Source organism: Calypte anna, chromosome 2, assembly GCF_003957555.1.
Source record: "Calypte anna isolate BGI_N300 chromosome 2, bCalAnn1_v1.p, whole genome shotgun sequence".
Lineage (NCBI taxonomy): Eukaryota > Metazoa > Chordata > Aves > Apodiformes > Trochilidae > Calypte > Calypte anna.
Genome location: NC_044245.1, coordinates 103,703,548 through 103,726,041, shown reverse-complemented (window position 1 = coordinate 103,726,041; position 22,494 = coordinate 103,703,548). Strand labels below are relative to the sequence as shown.

Here is a 22,494-nt window from a genome sequence, read left to right as displayed (position 1 = left end):
CAGAAAATACTGAATATTCTAAGGATGTTTATACACTGCAGCAGTGACTAAAAGTGTAAGTACAACCAATTTAGCTATAAAAAACACGAAGCAAGGATTTTTATCCATTACTTTCATGCCACAGACCACAACAGTGCAGTAAATGGACTAAATTTTTGCTGTCTGCACAATGGAATGACTATGCTGTGTTTGTAACATCACTAACTTACAGGCAGCTAACATTTTAAAACACCTGAAATATATAATAATCCATAATTTAATCATATATGATTAATATTATAACGATGAATGCAATCATATAATTAGCTAAGAATACCATCTCATTTAAATAAATTTAAGTTACATAATGTGGCTTGAAAATTTAAATAAAAATCCCTGAGAATATTTTTAACACTAGTGTTACGATACTTCTGAGGCCTGAGCAAACAGGAACAATTCTACTGCTAGCTGATATCTAGGTGTGTTATTTAGAGGGAGCTTCTACTTCTCTAATTCTTCTAACCCTTCCTTACACCAAACAAGAAAGTATCAATCCACCACTTAATTAACATGGCAGCTTTGATGCCAAAGTACAGATGAAAAGCAGGCGGATTTGCAACAGGATATGTTATGTACTGCAGTGATAGCATGCTATTAAAGTGGAAATTTTTTCACTCTCTCTGACTTTTAAAAAGAAAGCAACTCCCATGGAACTGCTGTTTCTGTGTCTAGCAAAGTTTAAAACTTAAGAGACACACGGTATTTTGAAATATTTAGGTTACCTCTGCTTCTACGTCCACATTCTGTTTCAGAAGCAACTTCAGAATGTCAACATGGCCGTTCTGACTAGCAGCTTGCATAGCTGTGTGCCCAGCACACTGTCCATTCACCTGGAAGCATATCAAGACTTTGAGATAAGTTTCAAGATACACACACCTATGTGACAGTTCAGCAGTACACACTCAAGTGCACTAGGAAACTTAAACAGCATGCATATGAAAGTACCAAAGAAATTTTTAGACAACTGCCTTTCTGGCATATGCAGATAATCTCTGAGGTCTTCTCTATTTCATTTCTACAGCATCAGCTAGAATGAAGGAAAGAAGCAAGAAAAGGATTTATTTTCAACACTAAGACCTTAACAATACCCAGATTAAAAACTTCCATTTTGGGGCTAGATTTTGAGAAGAGGTCTCCGAATGACACCAGTGCTCTGCTCTACAGAGTATTTAACTTCATTTTCTAATTTATGACAACAGGAGTCAGTCTGAAAAAAATACCATGTTTTGTATAACTCTGAGCTACAAGTTCCTCAGAACTGATGGAGTTTACCCTCTTGTCTGCAAGAATTATTACTGTTGTAGTGAAAAGAAACCTTTGGTTGTGATTTTAACACATATTCCCTGAAAAAGGCCATATGATTCTAATTTTCTGTTAAGACTTTTCACTCCTAATTGATTAGACAAGCTGGTAAAAGGAATCTGACATAGAGCAGATCAGATTATTTACTTTGTGAATGAAAACAAAACAACAACAAAAAAATCCAACAACAACAAAATCTGTCCTCCTTCCTTCTATTCCCTTGAAGACACTTCACTAATTTTGGTTTTTTGCTTCAACTCTGGCAGAGAGGCTGGAAGGTATTTTAAATCATGGCAGACAAGAGAATACAAAATCTCCTCAATGAAAAATTGTGTAAAGTATCATATTTACATAGCCACCAACACATTTCACAGGACAACAAATGGAAGAGTCAGTGGAACCAGATGTACTACTTCTGCTCAGTCATGCTAGTGACTGGCAGGAGTATCTAAAGAAAGCTTCACTTCCTCCACTATTTCAGATGCCCAGAAAACCAAACCAGAACACTCACATCTACATCTGGTCTCTTTAGCAGGTCTTCCACTTTAGCAACATCTCCATTGGCTGCAGCTTTAACCAATTCCTCATTCAAGTCTCCAGATTCTTGGGTTTCAAATAGTTTTTTCAATAGCTGGGACAATCTCTCTATAAAAGATAGGATAATTAAGATTATAATTCCAATCAAGAACAGAAAAATAGCAGCTAAATTGTCGTGTTTCTAAAAGCATATACATACTAATACATGAACCACCATGGCAACTGTAAGCTATTATTCAGTTCTGAGTAAGAGCTGTACTCCAATATTCTTTAGACAGCTCAAACTGTCACATCAGACAACTTGAAAACGAAGCTGATTGAACCACAAATAGCTTGTCTACCACAAAATATAGAAGGGTGAAGATAAGGTAACAACATGAAATTATATACTGATAACAGGACTTTAGTCTTCTAGCTTAACTTCAGGTACATCCTGCCCTCTGGTAACACTAAATCATATTGCTCTTCTAGCTAGTTTTATGACAACTGTGACTTTGCCTTTATTGCAAAAAACTCACTGTATCTATGCATCTCTAGGAAAATGTCTAGAAAACTCCATAGGTTTACTGGCATTACAGTGAATATGTGAAAAGAAAAAAAGCCAACTAGCTATGACCAGAAAAGAGTAAAAACATTCTAGTTTAATTGATCTGTGAAACAACCAACAGAATGCAAAACACATTGGATAGTCTTTGTTTTGATATTAGATGAACAAGAGCAGCTTCAATAGAACAGAAATGTAACTATTTAAACAAAAAAATCCCACTGTAATTAGTCAAAGGATGTTTGACTAAATTTTAAGACAAATTTTAATGAAAGAATATTATCCTGTGTAACTGTTTGCAACAGATCCCTTACTCATGCTTGCTATCCCACACCACCTATTGAAGAGTCTGCTTGCTACAGACATTGACACTTCTCTTCAAACCTTGGTCCCTATACCAATATAATGTCCCTTCCAATAATTTAAACTTTGAAGTCCTTAGGGCAGACCTCCAAAGACATTCCTGCACTGTGGCCTGAAACCCAAATTTCATCTGGACTTTTTGCACCTTACCAAGATAACAACAACCAACATCTCCATAGTTACTGCAAGCTTTTCTTGTATCTTTGTCAAAGGTATAAAATCAATTAGCCAAACTCTTAATTGTCTGAGTGTTTTAACCTGGCATACAAACTATGCTCTAGTACTTATTAACAGATTTTTAATTAACAAAAATATCTGCCATAATATACTACTGGTTATTCTTCAAACTTACCACCAGAAGCATTACTTATAGCAGATCCTGCTGATGCCACCTTCGAGACAGCTGCTGGATTGTATGTCCAAGATGTCCCACAAACCTCTACCTTTAAGTCACTGTCTGAATAGATCTGCTGGACCCGACCAACTTTACCTAAAGTCTGCATTAAGGAAAAGGTCAATGCAAATAATTCAAAAAATCTACTATTGAGAAATATAAATGTTTGATAATAAAGTTACACATTTTATGAAGTTCACTGTTTAGTAATAGTCACTAATAACCTTTAGATGATGCAATTTCATCAAGCTAAGGAGATTGCTACATCTGAGCAAGTATCACACTGCTTTTGATGAAATACTCCTAGAAGATACTCACTTTGACTTCCACAACTTCCAGGTACTATTACCAACTATAACTAGCAATACTAGCACTACCTTTACAATTCTATGAATCCAAACATACAACTACTTACTGGAAGCATTGCTTCAGCCCACTCTCCATGACCTCTCTGAAGAAGCTTGATTCGCTCTAAGTCGTAACATACTTGAACAAGGTCACCCACTTGAAACTGAGAGGTACCTCCTTCTGCACCTTGGGCAGCATCTCCACTTCGGACAACATTGGCTTTCGTGAGAACAGCTGGATTAAATGTCCACCTAGACAATAAATCATTTAAAGCAGATTTAAAACATACAGAGTGAAATATGGTTTAAAATTATCTATTGGATGAGATTCTGCTTGTACACCTACCAACATTCTGTAATTGCATACTATGGCTTATTTGTTGCTAACCATTTTTTGTCCATAAACTTGTCTGTGGCTCATTAGTTGAATACTGCAGGGTAAGATTCAGAGATGTACATTTGTAAAAGCAATGAATAAATATCCTACCCAAGGGCAAGCAAACAGACAGCAATATAATAGTCCTGAAAATACCAACACCATTCATTCATTCTTCCAGGGAGAGGAGACAAATCTGTTTGAAAAGGGTAAGAACCAAGCTGTCTTACAAAGGATTGGACTGTCAGGAAACAAGGGAAAATAACAGAATTTTGTTCCTTCCCTCCTAGGTCAAAATTTGCAACATTTAGTTAGAAAGTGCTTTTCAATTAAATGGATGTCCTAGATATAGCTCAATTTTTAACAACTCTATCCCAATTTGTACTATGAATTTTACTAGTTTAGAGGTATTTAACCGTTTTTGTGCCAAGTTATATTCTAATACACAGTACAATTCTCTCCTTTATGTGCCAGTTAGTCTGGGGCTGATTGTCATTCAGCTACCTGATCTAGCTGAGAACTGACAGATAATCTCTATAAAGAATAAAAAGTCAGGGAGGAAACTACAAGAAAGAGAGCAGGTAGAGCTCTCCCTGGCTTTGGAAGCCACGACTGTCAAAAAAAAAACCCAAACCAAACCAACAAAAAAAAAAAAGCCACCTGCATCCCTTCCGCTTGTCTTAGCTGGGAAAGTAGGTTTGGATTGCATTACTTTGCAATATTAAGAAACAGGATCTCAAAGGAAAGCCTGAATGAATAATGCAGTTAATCCTTTCTGGACAAACTGAATAAACCGGTCTCTAGATACAGCTGAAGCAATATTCCATTCATCATCTACCTTTTAAAGATAAGCCTAATACATGAAAGAAAGACAACACAAAACCCTGTGGGCCTACCAGCTCAGAACCATTTGTAATGCAGTTCAAACTTCAAATGTGAACTGTGTGCAGGGAGTGGCTTTGGCAAATGCTTCCCCAACACTACCCATTCTTGGTCCACATTCACATAAACTAACATTCCTTTGCATAATACAATGCTAGATATAGATTATATCAAGGTCACTCAGTATTAGACAAGATCCCCAACGTAACAAGTTTATCACTTGTTCTCTTAACTCATTTTTCTAAAAACCTGCAATGAATTGCTATTACCATTTTTCTTGAAAACACAGGATACTTCGCAATTTCTGCTTAAAACACTACGTTTTGGAAAGAAGTCCAGAATATAATCATTTTGGACTCAAATTTTCACCAAGTGAGAAAGGCAACATACTTCCTTGGACCCCTAAAGCATCTTCAAAGGTACATATTGTGGAAGGAATATAAAAATTCTAAAGGAAATCTTAATAGACACAAAAGAACAGAGAGTTTGTTGTACCAAGTGACCACAAATGCTGAAGAGCAAAGGAAGTCTGTGAGACTCAGTGATGAAGGCTATATAACAAACCTGTTGCCACTTGGATATTGTACTACAATGTCATGATCCTCATCAATGCCACAAACTGTTCCAGTTGTTGTTAAGGTTTCAAACATGCCATCAGTCCATCCTCCATGACCATGCTGCAAAGACTGTACAATTTCCAAATCTAGGTCAATGTTTACAAGGTCACCTATCTGCAGCCCACCAGGGTTTCTGTTACCATTTTGCTCACCTGAAAATGGAATAAGAAGAAAATGTTTACATAACCACACTGATTTTTCACACAATTTAAAGAACAGAAGTTAACTTCTGAGACTCCTTGTCTCTGCAGCTGTGGTGACCAAAAGGTAAAAAGGAACGAGCAGGTAAAAAAAGAATGGTGAAGCTTAATTCTTCAGAAAACATCCCAGACACAGGACTGATGAGACAGGGAAGTTTATGAAAGGAAGACATACAAAACAACAAGGATTTATAGAAGCCTTAGCTGGAAGAAAGGATCTCTAGAGACCACCTGGTCTGTCTGACATCCCACACAAAGCTTAACAATCAGCTGAGGTCAGTTGTGGCTTTGCTTATCTGAGTCCTGAAAATCCTCAAGGATGGAAGTTCTACAAGCTCTCCAAGTAATTTTTCAAGTGCTGCAATACAAAGCTCTAGGCATAACAGAAAATATCTTCAATATCTGCCCTGAACCTCAAGTCACTTAATGTGGCCATTAGGTCACTATCATTTGTTCTAATGCCATACTACACCACTGAAATTTTGGTGCCATTATTTTTCATCACCTTTCAAGTAGTTGCAGGTGGCTGGTCAACTTTCTCTTAACTTCCTTCTTAACAGACTAAACAAGCCCAGCTCCTCCTCCCTTAGAATCTTTACCACTTTAATAAGCCACCATCACACCTACATTTTCTCAAAACTTTGAGCAAAGGATAGAGGAGATAGATGGACAATGACAGAAACAGGACACAGAATTCTATACACAGCTTCATCATTGCTGAAAAGTCAGGGATAATAACTTTTTCTATTCCGTTGACCACCATCCTTCTCCATGAAATTCCACTCATTAATTCCACTATGAAATTTGTAATTATGGTACACTGCTGGCTTGTTCAATTTGGTACTCATTACAGCACCCAGGTCCTCCTCAGCAAGGCTCCAAACTTACATACTACTCTGTATTAATTAGGTCCCTGCCTGAGTTTTTGTTTTGGATTTTTTTGCACTCTACTTCAAATATCACAAAGCTTCGAAAATAACTTTCTAGGCTTTAATTCAAGGATATATTTAAATTCACACCACGAATGTATCTGTGAACTATGTTCAGAAGACAAGCAAAAGGGACAGATGTTTTAACAAAGACTAAGACTGAGAAGATGGAGCATAATGTAGCAAGAATGACAAACTGAGCTCATGGTCATCCACTAAGAGAAACTTAATATAGTGGAAGGGGAAGAATAATAAAGAATAGTCTCCTACTATCTTTATTAATCAGTATTCACACATTCTAATGTGGTATCATCCTAAAAGCAAGCTATATGCAAAAACCACAGACCTATACTTTCAAAGAACCAAAATGAATAAAAGAGTATGCACAAAAGAACCTAAGTTCACCTCTGTAATGAAGAAGCAGTAAGATCCTATTACTACTTTCTATTTTTATTCATGTCAGACTAAAATGACAAAATTAATTTTAAGCACAGATGTAGAATATAAAGATCAGAGTGCATTGGCTTTTTATTTTCAAAAAATTAATCTACTTGACAGTAAGCAGCAAAATGATTTCTTGAACAACTGGGGTTTTTTTCCTAAGCAAAACTTTCGTTTTCACCTTCTCAGCAATGCCATCAATAAAGAAATAGCACTTTCAGGTCATACTTCAAGTACTTTTGTAAGAAATTACATAAAGACAAGTAAAGAGAGAGCTCTCATCACTTTAGAAAAGCCAGTACTAACAGCTGATTTTTTAAATGCACTTAAATATAATAAGAATCCAAAAAAGAAATGTGAAATTTTCTGTACTGCCCACTTTTATGATAAGGAAATACATATCAATAATTAAGAACTTTGTGCCAAATAATCCATATACTTTATCCCAACTTGCCCAGTTATTTTTTCTAATACACTGTGCACACATCTACAGCCCAGATAAGCCATTACAAGAGTAAGTCCGTGCAATAGCTGATATGAAAAACCTCAACAATGATTTTACAATATATGCTACCATTAGTATAAAATAACAGGTTAAATTATATGTTCAAGTGATTCCTGTTTATGTACATGCTATTTCACTGAACACCTCTGAATATTTAAGACAGTCTAAGAAAGCACAGTTATGTTTGGCTCTGACTCTTCAGTGAGTCAGACATGTGACTCAATGTATTATTTAGTCAACACTGAACAGCTCCCTTGCCATCTACTTGCCACAGTACCAAACACATTTTACAAAGCATTACAATTTATCCTTAATGCACAGGAACACCATCTTCATTTCGCTAGTAAGGATAGTCCTTTTAGGTGACATTTAAAAAGGAAAGAGAAATCCAGACTAAATATAATTAATACACATCAAGATAAAATAAATGTATCTTCAACTCACCTAGTACAGGACAATGATCCCTGTAGAAAGAGCCTCCTTTTGCATCTTGGACGCATTTCAGGTCAGACTACAGAAGAAGATTGAGACATCTTTAGTCCTCACTGACTGACTCTCCATATTAATAGAAGTCTGTGAAACTGGAACTTAAATACACCCAGTTAAGAAAGGCTGAAAATTATGTGTACAAAAAGTACAGCCCCTGAATTTGTTACTGATGCATATTATTTTCAATACTTTCCAATCTATCAGCATTGACATCCTGAAGATTTTAATACCCTTTAACAACACAAATGGCTATAAAAGATGAGACATTTTTAACTCAAAGTTATAAGAATAGCACAAAGCTCCTTTTTAGTTTTATATACAGTTATCTTTCCCTTTAAAAATGCCTGTGAACACAAGTAATGAAACAAAAAAAAAATCCAAAGTATCTAAAGACAATGGTCAAGGCCACAGCCTTTCCTGTACTGATCATTTAACACCAGCCAGTGCTGCCCCTCTTCCCAGGCCTTTTCCACTGGTATATGTTTAACTTGGAGAGGAAAACCTGGCACTCACATTCTATAGAACTAAAAACTTCCAATTAAGAATATACAGACCACAAGGATATTTCTTAAAAACAAAAAAAACAACAAACCACTATACTGAGCTGAACATGATCTTTTCTCTTTAAAAAAGTTCTAAAGCTCATCCTCCAGAAAGACTCTTTTATGACCTATTATCTGAGAAACAGAAGTATGAAAACCAACTTCTATTCACAAAGCCAACAGAGTTCCTATAATACTCCATTCCTCTAGTTTTTTTTTCCCTGTGCAACCCCTTAAAGCCAAATGGCTACCATCTGCCATTGCTCCTTATGGAATAATTATCACTGAACAAAGGGGATTTTGTGTGCACGGTGAGTTGGGAAGGAGGTAGGAAATAATTTGCTAAATGTGCCAGAATATTCTAGGGGATGGGGAAGGCAATAAAGGACAGCTGGTGATTATGATATAATCAACCTGAACTAAGCAAATACTTTAGGAACTATTTTTCCTACACCCAAGGTTTACTGACAGATTATACTCCTACAAAAGGATTAAAAAGAAAACCCTCAAGTCTTCTGAATCATCATAGTGACACACAACACCACCCTCAGTGACCTGCAATTGCTAAGCAGCCAGAAACAATACCAAATCCAGCGGGTATCCTGATCTATGAAGAATGTATCACCACTTTCTTAAAAAGCTACGAAAACAGCCAGATGAAAATAATGGGATTTAGCTGCTCTTCAAATCCAACGAGTAATCAGAGACAGGGAGTTTGTTCAGCCCAGGAGCAGGGCTGTGACAAAGTGCTGCCACCCGGTGGGCTGCTGCCACCCAGGTGCTGGCTTTGACTCTGCCGAAGACAAAGGGTCTGGGCTGACCCTCCCCAGATGGCAAGCTCAGCCATTCCCCCCCCTACCCACACAGATTTAGTGCCTGGGAGCACTTGGGCTCAGGCACTGAATACAAACTCCATGCAACAACCAGCAGCTGTCTACACAGGAGTCAAAAATTGTTTTCACATTCTTCAGAGCATTAATAGAGTGTGGGAGGGTCTTAAGTGGTCCTCCTGCCAGCCAGGCAAGATCTGGGTGAAAGATTGCCCATGTTACAGCAGGTGTTAACAATACAGAGCAGACTGATGGCTAAAAGCAGAAAGAATAAAATATTCAGTAAAAGGCTAATAATTATCTTGCAGTAGAATTCATTAGGAAGCAGTTTAAGATACCTTAAATTTTTATAGAGAAATAAACACACCCAGAATCCTACAAACCCGCACTCTCTTTACTCTGCCTGTTCCAAGCCCTGCACATAGTTTATTTCTGGAGTATAATGATACACTTGGTTGTAAAACTAAGTGGTAGTTTGATGCTGAACCTCCGCTTCACATCTGTCTTCCTTTCTCTTACATGGTAAAGTCAGTGTTAGATTACTAAGGAGCAAAGCAAGAGTCTGATCTAAGTATCACAGAAAAGCAAGGTAACATGTTTATTTACATAAGCCGTCACCAAAAAATGTAGCACTCAAAAAGCACAAAGATGAGGCACTTGACAAAGTCATTAAGAAACTAACTTGCATACACTGTATATACAGCAAAGAGCACTTTAGCAATTTTGCAAACAGCACTACTAACAAAAGAAGCATCAACATGAAAAATGCCTGCAGATGTCTGAAAAAACCATAGCTGCAGCCCAAGAAGATCCTAGAGTCAGGAAACTGCTTTTGGTTGCACATCACTACCAGGAAAGCTGGGTAAGTAACTATAGTTCTACTTCTAGTACTCGGCTGATAGACCTATTAGAAAAGGAAATGGAGCTTTTTCCTAGCCAAGCAGTTTTAAGCAAAAAATTGGGGATGCTGTTAAGATCCTGAGGCTCCTCCCTTGGGGACTGCGTGGCAAGAGGCCTTCTGAGTAGGTAGGGAGCACCAAACACACTTACAGCCCAGCACACCAGGCTGCCAGCACATCCCTACTCCCAGCTCTGCTAAAGAACTTCTGCTTCTCAGAACCCCCCAGAGATATTTTTTTAAGGTTATAGAGTCTCCCTGAGTCTTGTAAGTGGATTGGAACTGCAGATCGTTTGGAGAAGAGACGTGCAAGTGCAAAAGGGAATGTAGTAAAGCGCAAGGGATGCTAAAATGGAAGTTTCAAGCAAATGTTGATAGCCATGCACAGAAAAATAAAGTGACAACTTAGAGGTTGGGTGTAAAAATGTAGTGCAGACAAACCTTCAAAGATGAAAACAAAACATAGGCTTTTGTACACTAACTAGGTGGAGAAATCATTCAATGAGCCCTAAAGTTATTAAACCTAAAAGCAAGCTAAATTCTGGAATTTGTGTAGTTAGAGAAGATACTAAAACTCCAGTTAACCAAGAAATCATAATGAAAACTCAAGGAACAGCATGAACAGAAAGCACTGCACAGCAGAACCTTAAGATCTGTAGCACCAGCTGATGCACATGAGCAGTAAATAATGTTTTTTGCCTTCAGAGGGAGAACGTTGGTCTTCCAGCATCTACCTTCTGACTTGCTGAAAAACTCTTTACATCACAGCTGAAGGTGATGAGACTACATAAAGATACATGATCTGCTGAGCCAAATGGTAAGTCTAGAAAACATTAACATTTACTCTGACTTACCATTCAATTAGACCACTGAAAAAACAGCAGCAACTTCATCATCACAAAAACTTCTGGTAATGAAAAAATGTGTATTACAGCAGTGTCAGGACAGCTGGCAGATGGTGTGAAAGCACCACCACTCCTGACCTTAAAGAGGGGAAACAATACTGAAGGAACAGCTGCCTACTGGAAAAACTATTAAGTTATTCCCATCAGTATGGAATGTCATCCATCAAAACCAGGGAGGACAGTCCACAGATTTGGTAAGGAAACTAGGTGTGTTGCTAAGATAAAGAATGTTTGATCCAGAGATGCACTGAAATAGCATCTAACACCAGCAGAGGAATTAATATTGGTCTTACACATACACCAGCAGCCCTGGTGCCACCACAGCTGCAAGTGTTTGAGGTAGCAATGAATATACCCTTTAGAGGTCATTTTAAGTCTTTAAAATTACAACAGCTTTTGGCAAGGAAACAAGCCCTTACAGGGCAAATGCAGAAAGCACAGTGCATGCCACTTTGTCTCCTGATTGAGACAAGAAGGGATGGAATAAATCCATCAGTTTTAGCTAGTGGTTTATAAGAAAAGTTGTATTTTTAATTTAATGAACTCATCAGTTTCAAGAAGCTGAGAAAAGTTAAAACAATAAAAGAAGAAAACAGAAGGTAGAGAAAGTGACTGAAATGATAAAGAGATGACAGACAAAAGAACAATAGCAATAGCTTCTTACAGAAGAAAACAAACTTCAGACAAACTCTGAACCATTTGTAACCTGTCTACTGCTATAGGCACTTATAAAAACTTTAAAAGGTCCTTAAAAAGGATCAATAAGTACATTTCTGACTATGTTTCTAAGCAACTCACTTACGGAGAGATGGCTTGGTTGAGACTACAGGAGAAATTTATTGAAATAAGACAACGTAAGCAAGAAGTGAAAAAGTCTCCTAACGAATGCAAATAAATGCACAAGGAATACATAAATGTCTCCTTCCTCTCTGTATTCCAATAAGATCTAACCACCTAATTTTGGCTACGCTGTGAGTACTGTAATGAAAAGTACCTGCTGCATACATTAAAGTGGCCAAAATTCATGTCTGTGTTTTAAATCAATTTTGATCAGCAACTAGAAGCAACAGAAGGACACTAAACTAGCAAAATACTGAAAATTCTTGTTGCTCCTTCCTACACCTCTCATTTAGAGCATAACGGTGACAAAATAACAGACTAGAGAGATGAAGCTGTAGCTGCACCAGAAAACATGATTCTATATATTTTTATAATACCTGCAATGCCTGGTATGCTAAGACACTTTTTTCAATTTTTTTTTTTAAGTGTCAATAAGTAATTCTTAAAATCCTGCGAAGTAATTTCAAGGATTATCTTTAAGGGTAACACAAAAAAATGCTGACAAACAGAAATATCAATTTTGAAAAGAGAGTTTTCAGTAACTTCAAAAAAAAACATGAGGGCAAAGAATCTTTGCCATTTCCCTTATGCACCCAGCTCTTCAGAATGCCCTGAAAAAAGTACACACACACAGATGGCTTACAGATTACTGTGACAATGATGGATAATAACTACAGTTACTTCTTTCAGAGACTACACAGATGAAAGGAAGATCCTCCATAATGAAAAACAAGAAGAGGAGGTAAATCATAGCAAAAAAATGCAAGAGCAAAGAAATTTGGTAGAACAAAACAGTTCCTAAATAATGAAACTACTTTAGGGCACTCCTGATGATAGAACTATTTGATAGTTTTTATAGCAAAATCCTTCTATATTAGGTAGCAGAATGTAATGATTATTGAAAACCTTTAGAAGTTACCCATTTTACATCATCAGCTGGGCAGCATGAGGAATTAAAAACCAGAAACAAGTCCAAAAAGCTAAATCACACTTTTCTCACTAACTCTGTATTTCCACAGTCTGATTTTTTTTTATTGCAAAAGGCTATGTTCACACATTTCTAAAGAAGGTAATGTGGTTAACACCTTGGTCTGGCTCTAGAATCTGAATATAGATGTGAAATGCAAGCAGTGTCAATAATCATATTAGCCAACAGTACTTTGTTCCTACTACTGATGTAGCAAACATATTACTTAACAGTATCATAAAAACAGATTTCTATTTGGAAATTTGTGGCCTGTGGCAGTAGAAATGCCCAGATTTAAATGCCAGCTTTCACAAAGAAAGGCAAGATGCACCTTTCTCAATCACTTCATATGTAAACAGAGCTACAGCAAACTCAAATAAAAACTCTAAAGGTCTGACCACAAATAAATGCAAGTTTTCAGCCAGCACCTGCTGCTCCACCAGCCAATCCTTGTCTCTCCCAAGGAAAAGCTGGCAGGCCAGATAGATTAATTTTGAGGGCCAGATGCAACCTGTCAGCTATCAAACAAGCAGCCCTGACTTACAACAATAAGCTGTGTTTCTTTAATCAGCTCCATTTGTGTCTGAGTCAAGTGTTACTCATTTGCAAGGAGGAGTCTCTTCCCAGCTGTATTTACATGGGCATACACTCAAGTATTGATTCCACATTCTCTGGATATTCTTAACCAATTTTTAAGTCCCAAGACAAGTTTACATCAACTTTATATGAACTTCCTAACAGTTTATTAATCAGCTTTACATAGTGGCACATAAATAGCAGTAAATAATCATTATGAATTGTACACATAGCGATCAGTTAATCAGTTATAAAATTTGGCTTTATATTCAAATGACTATTTGTCACAGATACTCAAGAATCCATTTTGTCTGAAGTGAAAATTGCATTTAATAAAAGTATCTGACAAATCATTTTAGGAATGGATTACCATCAAGTAAGCACTACCTATAAAACCTCAAATTACCCTTTTTATGGATATGTATGTACATCTATTATTTATCTATTATCTTCTCTTTACATCTAATATATGGATTTGATTGTTAATTAAATGACAGACCAAATATTTCTGTATGTACAAATCTCATGGAAAGGGTCATGCTTAACCATTCAAATTTACAGTTGTGGTAGTTAATCAAATATTCTAAAAATATGTAAAACCTCCTTATGTGCCAATAATTTTGCAACAGAATATAGCTGAATCCCAAATAATAAATCTATTTTTATTATTAATGGAACAACTATTTCAGAACAGAGTATAACTGATCTTAAATGGTTTTTTGGTTGGGCTTTTTTTTGTTGGTATTTTTTTTGGTTGGTTGGTTTTTATTTTGGTTTTGAGGCCAGAAATCTTTCATAAGTCCATAGCACAGCCTAAAAACTTTAACATAGTAACTGAAACTAAAACAACAACAAAAAAGTTAATCTCTATCTTGTATCTATCTAGATTTTGTAATTGTGTTCCTCTACCATACAGCACAATAAAATATAAGGGGAAAGACACTAACCACAATAATAATATACTACATAATACTACATTTAACTTTCTTTCCCTTTTGCCTGTACATAAGGAATTTTCTTTAGAACTGGGTAGGACCATGAAGCACATAATCCTATACTGACTAATAATTTATCCTTATCATCTTCATGCATCATTAAAGATATACTGCACTAAAGATATTTACTCTATTTAAACCTGATACTAAAATATGTATTTACTGTACCTACTGTTTAACCTTTTGTTACTGATACACATCTGACACGATGATACTTCAATGTTAACATAGCTCTCCTTTGCAGTATATTACAAAAATCATGCAAAGAAAATGCTAATTAAGATGTTATAAGCAGCTGAGAATCAAAGTAACCTTTCCCTGACCTACATTAGGATAAGAAAACCCAGCAACAGAAGGCACTTGGGCTCTAGTCTGACCCATTTTCTCTCTAAAACTGTAGAAGTAGCTGTAGAATCTAAGTAGTGATAAAAGAAAAACATAGCGCTTGAGCAAATTAAGGTTTTAACTTAATTCAACACCTTTCCATTGACAAAAAAAAATTGCTCTCAAGAGGATTCCAAGTGTTGCCAGTAATTTAAAAACTGCTAATCTTGCAGCAATCACACCAAAAGTTGAAGCTATCTGAGGAGTATAGGAGTTGAAAGACAGGGTCTTAAAAAAAACATGACAAAGCAGCTTCTTTTCTGAATTTTAATGTAAGCACAATAGTAGCATAGTAATATCATCAATTTACATCATGAATGTGATGTAAATATTTACTATACTTTGGCAGAAACCAGTCCTTAACTTTAAGTTACTCACATAAATTCCCAGATCAGACTTTCTTCCTAATACATATGCATTATGCATACAGCTGTATTCACAATGACCTGACTAATAGGATGCAAAGTGACAAAGGATATTACTAAAGCAGGATAATAAAGCACAACAAGTTATTCATATTACCCTCCCCCCACCATGCATTTTACCCTTTGTGTTCTTTTATACTCACCATGCCCTCAAAGCCAACTCTGTAAAGGTTTTTAGCACCATTGTCCCATAGAACATATGCTGCACTATGTGGACTCGACGCACTCCAATCTTGGATTTCAGTCACCTATTCAGTTTTAAAAATAAGAAAATCATTTCTAGAACAAAGACTCTAGAAGCCCAATTTGAACTTAAAACCTTAGTTAATCTTTTCACAATAATCCAGGATACAGTAGTTCTACTGAACTAAATAAAATTTGTGATGCTGTTCTCAGCCTCATGCAAGTGTTTTCTAGGTGCCTTACTGAGATGGCAGCCAGAATATATACTTTGTAGGCCTATTTTTCTTTTTGTATATTTGGTAGGCATTCTAACCACTTGAACAGAGAACAAAATCTGAGCTGTAAAAACTTATTTTATGATGCTTTGATACATTCTTACTAGACACAGTATATAAATAGGAGAAATGGGATGAAAACTATTTTAGTTGCTTCAATTTGTCTGGTTTGACCTGAGTTAGCCTAATGGTGCTGCACTGTGCTAGGTGACTGAGCTTTATTTCCAGAACCAATCTGTTTAATAACAGCACAAAAAGAGAGTGTAAAGGACTTTCCCTGACATTTCTGAAATCATGAGGCCATGCAACAAATTCTAACATTTCCATTAGTCAAAAAGCTCAATTTCCAGAATTTGTCTTAATTATTTTTTTGTATTTAAAAGTTGTTTCTGTTATATACCATTTACTTTTACCCATTAAAAATATTTATATGCATATATTCAGATTGCAAATTATCTCACTAATTTAAGTTCACTGCATAAAGCACACAATATAGGATAAGGCTTATTTTGAAAACTTCAGAGATTTCAAAATAACTTGCCAAGTTCACAGCAAATGATAAAGAATCAAGAGGAAAAAAGTTGCATTTGTATATGCCTTGTTTAACAAGACTGAAATTGACTATTCCCTCTCAGTAAAACCAAAAATAAAATCCCCCAAAGTGCTGAAGCTTCCATAACTGTCTAAGATATAAAATAGACTAAATATCTCATTTGGGACCTTTTCATTTTCTGTTAAATGCTGCTTAAATACACTAAAAAAAAAAAAAAAAAGGCAATTAAAAACACCAGTTCACCAAGATATAAAGGCATCCAATTCTCCTTCTAGAACATGCTGTATATTTGTGATAAATGTTTAGTACATTTTACACTCCTTGCTGTATGTTTATTTATGAACCCTAATTAAGGTTTGTTTTAAGTAAGCTGTAAACAGAAAATGTGCAAAGGTTATGATGAGCAACACATCATTCCTTGCAATTTCCCTTAAATTAAAATATCCTTATTATACAACTGTATAAAACCCACTCATATAATGTCCTAAGCCAGTAAATAATGTCCATATCCAACACTTGCAAAGCTTCTAATTTTAAACTAGAAAAGTCTCTATAATTATTAGATGAAAAACAAAACAAAAAACCAAGGTGAAAGCACTGAAAAACAAGAGCAAGGGATACACAAATGTACTCACCCACAAGCAATAAGACTACAGAACACAATGATGATCAAAACCAGTTATAGTAATGCTGAATCATAGAATCATAGAAATATGCCCAAGATCTTAATATTGTTACAAGCCAGTCTTACACAGAACAACCAAGACAAAATCTTACTAATTTTAAAAAAATTGTGCTGGTACTCTAAGAATAGGACATTTTAAATTTAAAGGAACTGGTCATAGTACACATACAGCCCCTCTGGCTTTCTAAATGCTTGAGCATTACAGAATAAAATTTTAATCATCCAGTAGATTAAAACAGTAACTTTTATTATTTTTTCACTCTTCTACTAGAAAGACCACTGAGGCTTTTATATGAGCATGCAGAAATGCATTTCTTATTTAAACCAGTTTTATCTTTACCTTTCCTCTACGCCCATTGCCACCATCTTGATCTTCCCATTGCCAGTCAACTCCTCGCACCACCCTGGCACCTGCAAAGATTCCTCTTGCTGTAATTTTCTTTGATTTACGGCGAGACTCCAACAATACCCTGAAGTTATTAAAAGAAGAACCCACAAATGTCAAGATAACAAAGTTCAAAACTAATCTTTGGGGACAGGAAGGAAGGAGAGCATCTTGAAACACAAACAATCCCTCAAACGCAGATTTGGGTGCATGAATAACATCCATCAGATAAAGATCCCCCATGATCTCCCTATCTCATTTATTGTATGTTTACAGTTAGTTTTAATATTGATGAAATCTCTAAGTAAAAAGGCTAAACCTCTTTCCCAACCATGACTCAAGTTTATTTTCTACAAGCTTCTAACATATCTTGGCAAATTTGAGTTTAATAGATTAGCATCCATTTTTTCAGTCATAAAGTTATTTTTTAAAGCAAACCTCTTCTTTCCCTCTGACTTCAACAGAACTGAAGTAGATAATCCCAAACAGAACAGCTTATGAGTATTTAACTTACAAGCTGAAACAGATAAACATTTTCCTGTCTTTTCAGTCAGCTCAAAAATCCACCAGTTTCCATGCAACCAGATTTATTACTTCATGCTAGGAAAATACTGTCAGACAAACATATTTTTCAGCTGAAAACCTGACTGATTCCTGACCTCTTCAGGGAGTTTATCAACCTCCTGCTAAACGTTTAACATCCAGCAGATGGCAGACAAGGAAAAAGTTAAACTGTGCAAAGAGCACATGAAAATATTAACCATTTCTACACAAGTAATATAGAAGAGTGATAGAAAACACGAAGATATGTTCATAGCACCATTTGAGCAAGATATCCACACTAATGAAACTGAAACAAAAACCATCATACATTATTTTGGTATACTGCTTGCATGATATCCCTGAGTTAAGAATAAGAGAGAACATAAGCTTTTTTTCATGCAAATGTCCTTAAATATCTTGCCATTTTTTCTGTGAGGTATCCCTCACAGTAGTACTGCTTTGCCTTTTTGTTCTTCCTCAAACAGTTAATTTTAATCAATTTTTCTCAGCTAAGCTTGATCCAATAGAAACAGCTCCTTGGCAGATGAAGCTTCCTTCTAGACAGAGTTGCAAAACAGAGCACAATGGGAGTAAACAAAGAAAAGGATAAAGTGACAAGATGCAAAAGATTTCCTGCAAGTCTATATATTCTGTCTCTAAAACTAAAACTTAAGTTTTACACTACCGCAGAACACTTAAAACTACAAAGGAAATTTCAGTTAAAAAAAAAGAAGTCTGGCAAGTATTCTCAGAAGAAATTAGATTTTTAAAAATGAAATAAACAGAAAAACATATTTCTATTTTGTTACTTATTCTCTATTAATTATATTAAGCTAGAGCTTTCTACCCTGGGACATAATGTATTCTTCTGCATTAAACATTAAAATTGAGATCCTAAGCTTATGACATCTATTTGGTACCTAGATCTGCAGTCATGAATCTCAAAAAACAGAATCTACTTTTCAATTAAGCCACTGACATGGGCATTTTAGCATACAGTTAAACTTCAGAGCAAATGTTCCAGAAATTAAACACAGTTCCTACAAGACACAATGCAAGAACCCAATCTGTGTGCACCATTCACTTCCCTTAGCTGTAAAGACACTGATAAAGACAAATCACTGATTTACAATATATTTGTAAATCTCCTACAAGAAGAAGAAGAAATATTGTCTTGCATATGTCACATTTAACTGTATATCCGATCTAATAAAAAAGCTTCCAAAGATTTAATGAAAGAACATTCTGGAGAGCTATCACACAGGTGATATCAAAGCATGTAGCTTTTACACAGTGCTTGACTGTTGCTCTTGAAGTACCCAGTTGCAGATATCACTGTTCTCAGTTAACTGTTAGATAAATCATGACATTGAGGAGCTTTGGAATTAGGCAAGCTATTTAAAGTCAAGAACACAAGAGTAGCTATGCAAGAATACACTGAATGGCCAATTTTGTTCAGAGACAGTGAGAGATGCTAACATAAAAATCAAGGCAAGGACAAAGCAACCCTTCACAGTACCTTTTCTCTGCTTTCTGCAGTGAGCCATGTAAGCAGTTCAAGTCAAATATTTTGTGTGCAGAACATTGTGTTTTTCATAGCCCACAAGGAGGGTATTTTTTTCCAATCTATCTACACCATTTTTCAACCTCATTAAACTTTCACATTCAGGAACTCATGGACAAATCATTTGGTGATTACACATTGTGTAAAGATAATGGCCTTTGTTTTAAAGCTGCTATACAATAACACAAGAACTAAGAAGAGAGCAATGAGGTTAAATCATATCCTTTTCACTCTACTCCATGCTTTCTAAACTTTCCTTGTTTTCCAAGCTCCAAAGACTGGTTCTAGCTACACTTCGTCACAAAGAGGCAGAAACATTAACAGAATCTACAACTCAAGACACTATCTTAATTAACCCAACTTTCAGTAACCCAGACACTTTTCATTAACCCAAATTTCAGTAACCAAATCTTCAGTTTAAAAGTTACTGATAATAAACTGGTCCTAGAATCATTGAACAAATCGTAGAAGGGTTTGGGTTGGAAGGGACCGCAGAGACCATCTCATTCTAACCCACCTGCCATGGGCAGGGACACCTCCCACCAGACAAGGTTGCTGGCCCATCCAAGCTGACCCTGGACACTTCCTGGGAGAAGGCAGCCAAAACCTCCATGGGCAACCTGTTCCAGTGCCTCACCACCCTCACAGGAAAGAATTTCTTCCTACCTAACCTAACTCTCCCCTCTTCTAGTTGAAAGCCAATTCCCCTTGTCCTGTCACTACACACCCTTGTAAAAAGTCCCTCCTCAGCTTTCCAGAGTCTTTCAGGTACTGGAAGGCTGCTATAAAGTCTCCCTGGAGTCTTCTCCAGGCTTAACAACCCCAACTCTCTCAGTCTGTCTTCACAGGAGAGGTGCTTCAGCCCTCTGATCATCTTTGTGCCCCTCTCTGCTCCTTCCTATTTAATTTCATGAAGGAAAAAAGAAATACATTTTACCTTTCACTTCCTGGTGTGGTAATTCTGTAAAATCGATGCCTCAAGTGATGTTTGTCCCCATGATAGCAAACTGTGCACAAGTCATAATTTGTGCATTCAGCACATTTCCATCGGATGCCAATGATGGGTTGCTGTCGACAAGTATCACACATAGTCCCATCATGCTTGATACCTGTGAGGAGAAAAAAAAATACTACTAACAACTTTGCTACATCACTATACAGATTTCTGCTGCAGATCATCATAATTTGAAACTAAGAATCTAGCAATAGAGAAAGGCTTTTAGTGACACCCTTTCAGACTATATGACTAAGGGGAAAAGACAAATGGACTCCGGCTCCTATCTCCAGTTTTCAGTCTGTTCCTGAAATCTCTTCTCTTTCCTCACCTAAAAAAACCTGAGAAAACTATGTTTGGATTTTTCCACCAATATAAATCAGAGAAAGAAAATGAGAAACCCTTTAACTAGACGTTAAAGAGAGGAATACATGTAATCAAAACACACAGACCACCTGGACTTTTATCTCTGGATGAAGACTACCAACACACCTGATATCACAAAGGTGACCGTGCTTGTGTGTGACAGTTCAAAAATCACTGGTTTGACTTACACATTTTGTACAGTGGAAAAGATAAGTGCTTATCCCTACTCTTTCTTTTTATAGATAGTAAAAAAATGAAGCCTTCTTGGATATGCCATTAGCTTCAAGAAAATATATTACCATTTTTAAGACATTTTACTGCTTTTTATATTTTGGGTTTTTTTAAACAATGTGCCAAAGAGAGACCAGACATCACGCACTAGCACGTATTCTGCACAGCCTTCCACAAAAACTTTCAAGACTACTTATCCCTACAGCTTTGACAAGCTACAGCAGAGTGATCAGTCACCGTTTCCATCCATGCACTTTGAATATAATGAACAGCCACAAGTTTACTTCAAAAAAGTAACATTCTGCTGTCCTTTGGAAAATAATTGAGCAATAGGAGAAGCACTGGCATTCAGTCTGTAGCACAAGATAAAAAAAAGTACTAGGAGGGTAGAGTAACACAAACCTTTCCCAGTAACTCACCCTTAAAAAAAAAAAACCTGGCAAAACCCCAGATCATTATGAAATTAGTGAGCAAAATTAACAGGTTTTGTCCCCTTCAGAAAGGATGCTTTGGGCAATGACTACCAAATTCACTATAAACCTATTATTTGTCTCAAACAGCTGAGCTACAAGTGAAGAAAAATCAACAGTTAGAGGGCCAAAACCAAAGGAAATGCCTTCTTGTCAGATAATTCCACAGAATCACATGATAGTTGAGGTTGGAAGTAATCTCTGGAGATCATCCACTCCAACCACCTGTGTCACAAAGCAGGGTAAACTAGAGCTGGCTGACAGGACCATATCCAGTCAGGTTCTGAGCACCCTCAAGAACCCAAATTTCACAACACAGATTGTTTCAGTGTTAAATCATCTCTATTGTAAAAATAAGTGGAAATTTCTGTGTTTCAATTTGTCCCATCGCCTCTTGTTCTGTCACTTGACAATACTGGAAACAGTTTGGCTTCATACTCTTTACAACCTCCATCAAGTCAAGAGTTCCCCGAGCCTTCTCTTCTCTAGGCTAAACACCACCAGATTCCTCAGCCTGTCCTCCAAACAGATGCCTTAAGATCCCTCAAAACACATTTACAGCCTTTCACTTGACACACTCACTATGTCCACGTTTCTCTCACAATGGAAAGCTCAGAACTGGACTCAGTGCTCCAGGTGTAGCCTCACCAGTAATGAGGACATGGCAAGCATCACCTTCCTTCACCTGCTGGCAACTCTCCTCCTGATGCAGCCCACGATACCACTGGTCTTCATTGCCACAATTGCTGGCTCATGTCCACTGAGACCCCTCCCAAGTCCTTTCCAGGAAAGTTGCTCCCCAGCCAGTTATGCCCAAGCTTGTACTGGGTGCAGAGGTTACTGCTCCTCAGGTACAGGACTCGACCTTTCCTGTTGTTGAATTACATGAGATTACTGTTGGCCCATTTCTCCAGCCTA

At 36.6% G+C, this 22,494-nt stretch overlaps 1 protein-coding gene across 3 annotated transcripts in view; it reads right to left on the bottom strand.

Annotated features, from left to right (window-relative positions):
- Positions 1-22,494, bottom strand: part of MIB1 (mindbomb E3 ubiquitin protein ligase 1) — a 76,319-nt gene that overhangs the window by 44,346 nt on the left and 9,479 nt on the right. For all 3 annotated transcript variants that reach the window (XM_030446491.1, XM_030446494.1, XM_030446492.1), the window contains exons 2-10: positions 20,453-20,624; positions 17,364-17,493; positions 15,471-15,575; positions 7,921-7,987; positions 5,349-5,553; positions 3,595-3,778; positions 3,138-3,282; positions 1,853-1,986; positions 762-869 (exon numbers count right to left, since the gene is read on the bottom strand). In XM_030446491.1, the coding sequence (XP_030302351.1) occupies positions 762-869; positions 1,853-1,986; positions 3,138-3,282; positions 3,595-3,778; positions 5,349-5,553; positions 7,921-7,987; positions 15,471-15,575; positions 17,364-17,493; positions 20,453-20,624 (1,250 nt within the window). The remainder of the gene's footprint in view (positions 1-761; positions 870-1,852; positions 1,987-3,137; positions 3,283-3,594; positions 3,779-5,348; positions 5,554-7,920; positions 7,988-15,470; positions 15,576-17,363; positions 17,494-20,452; positions 20,625-22,494) is intronic.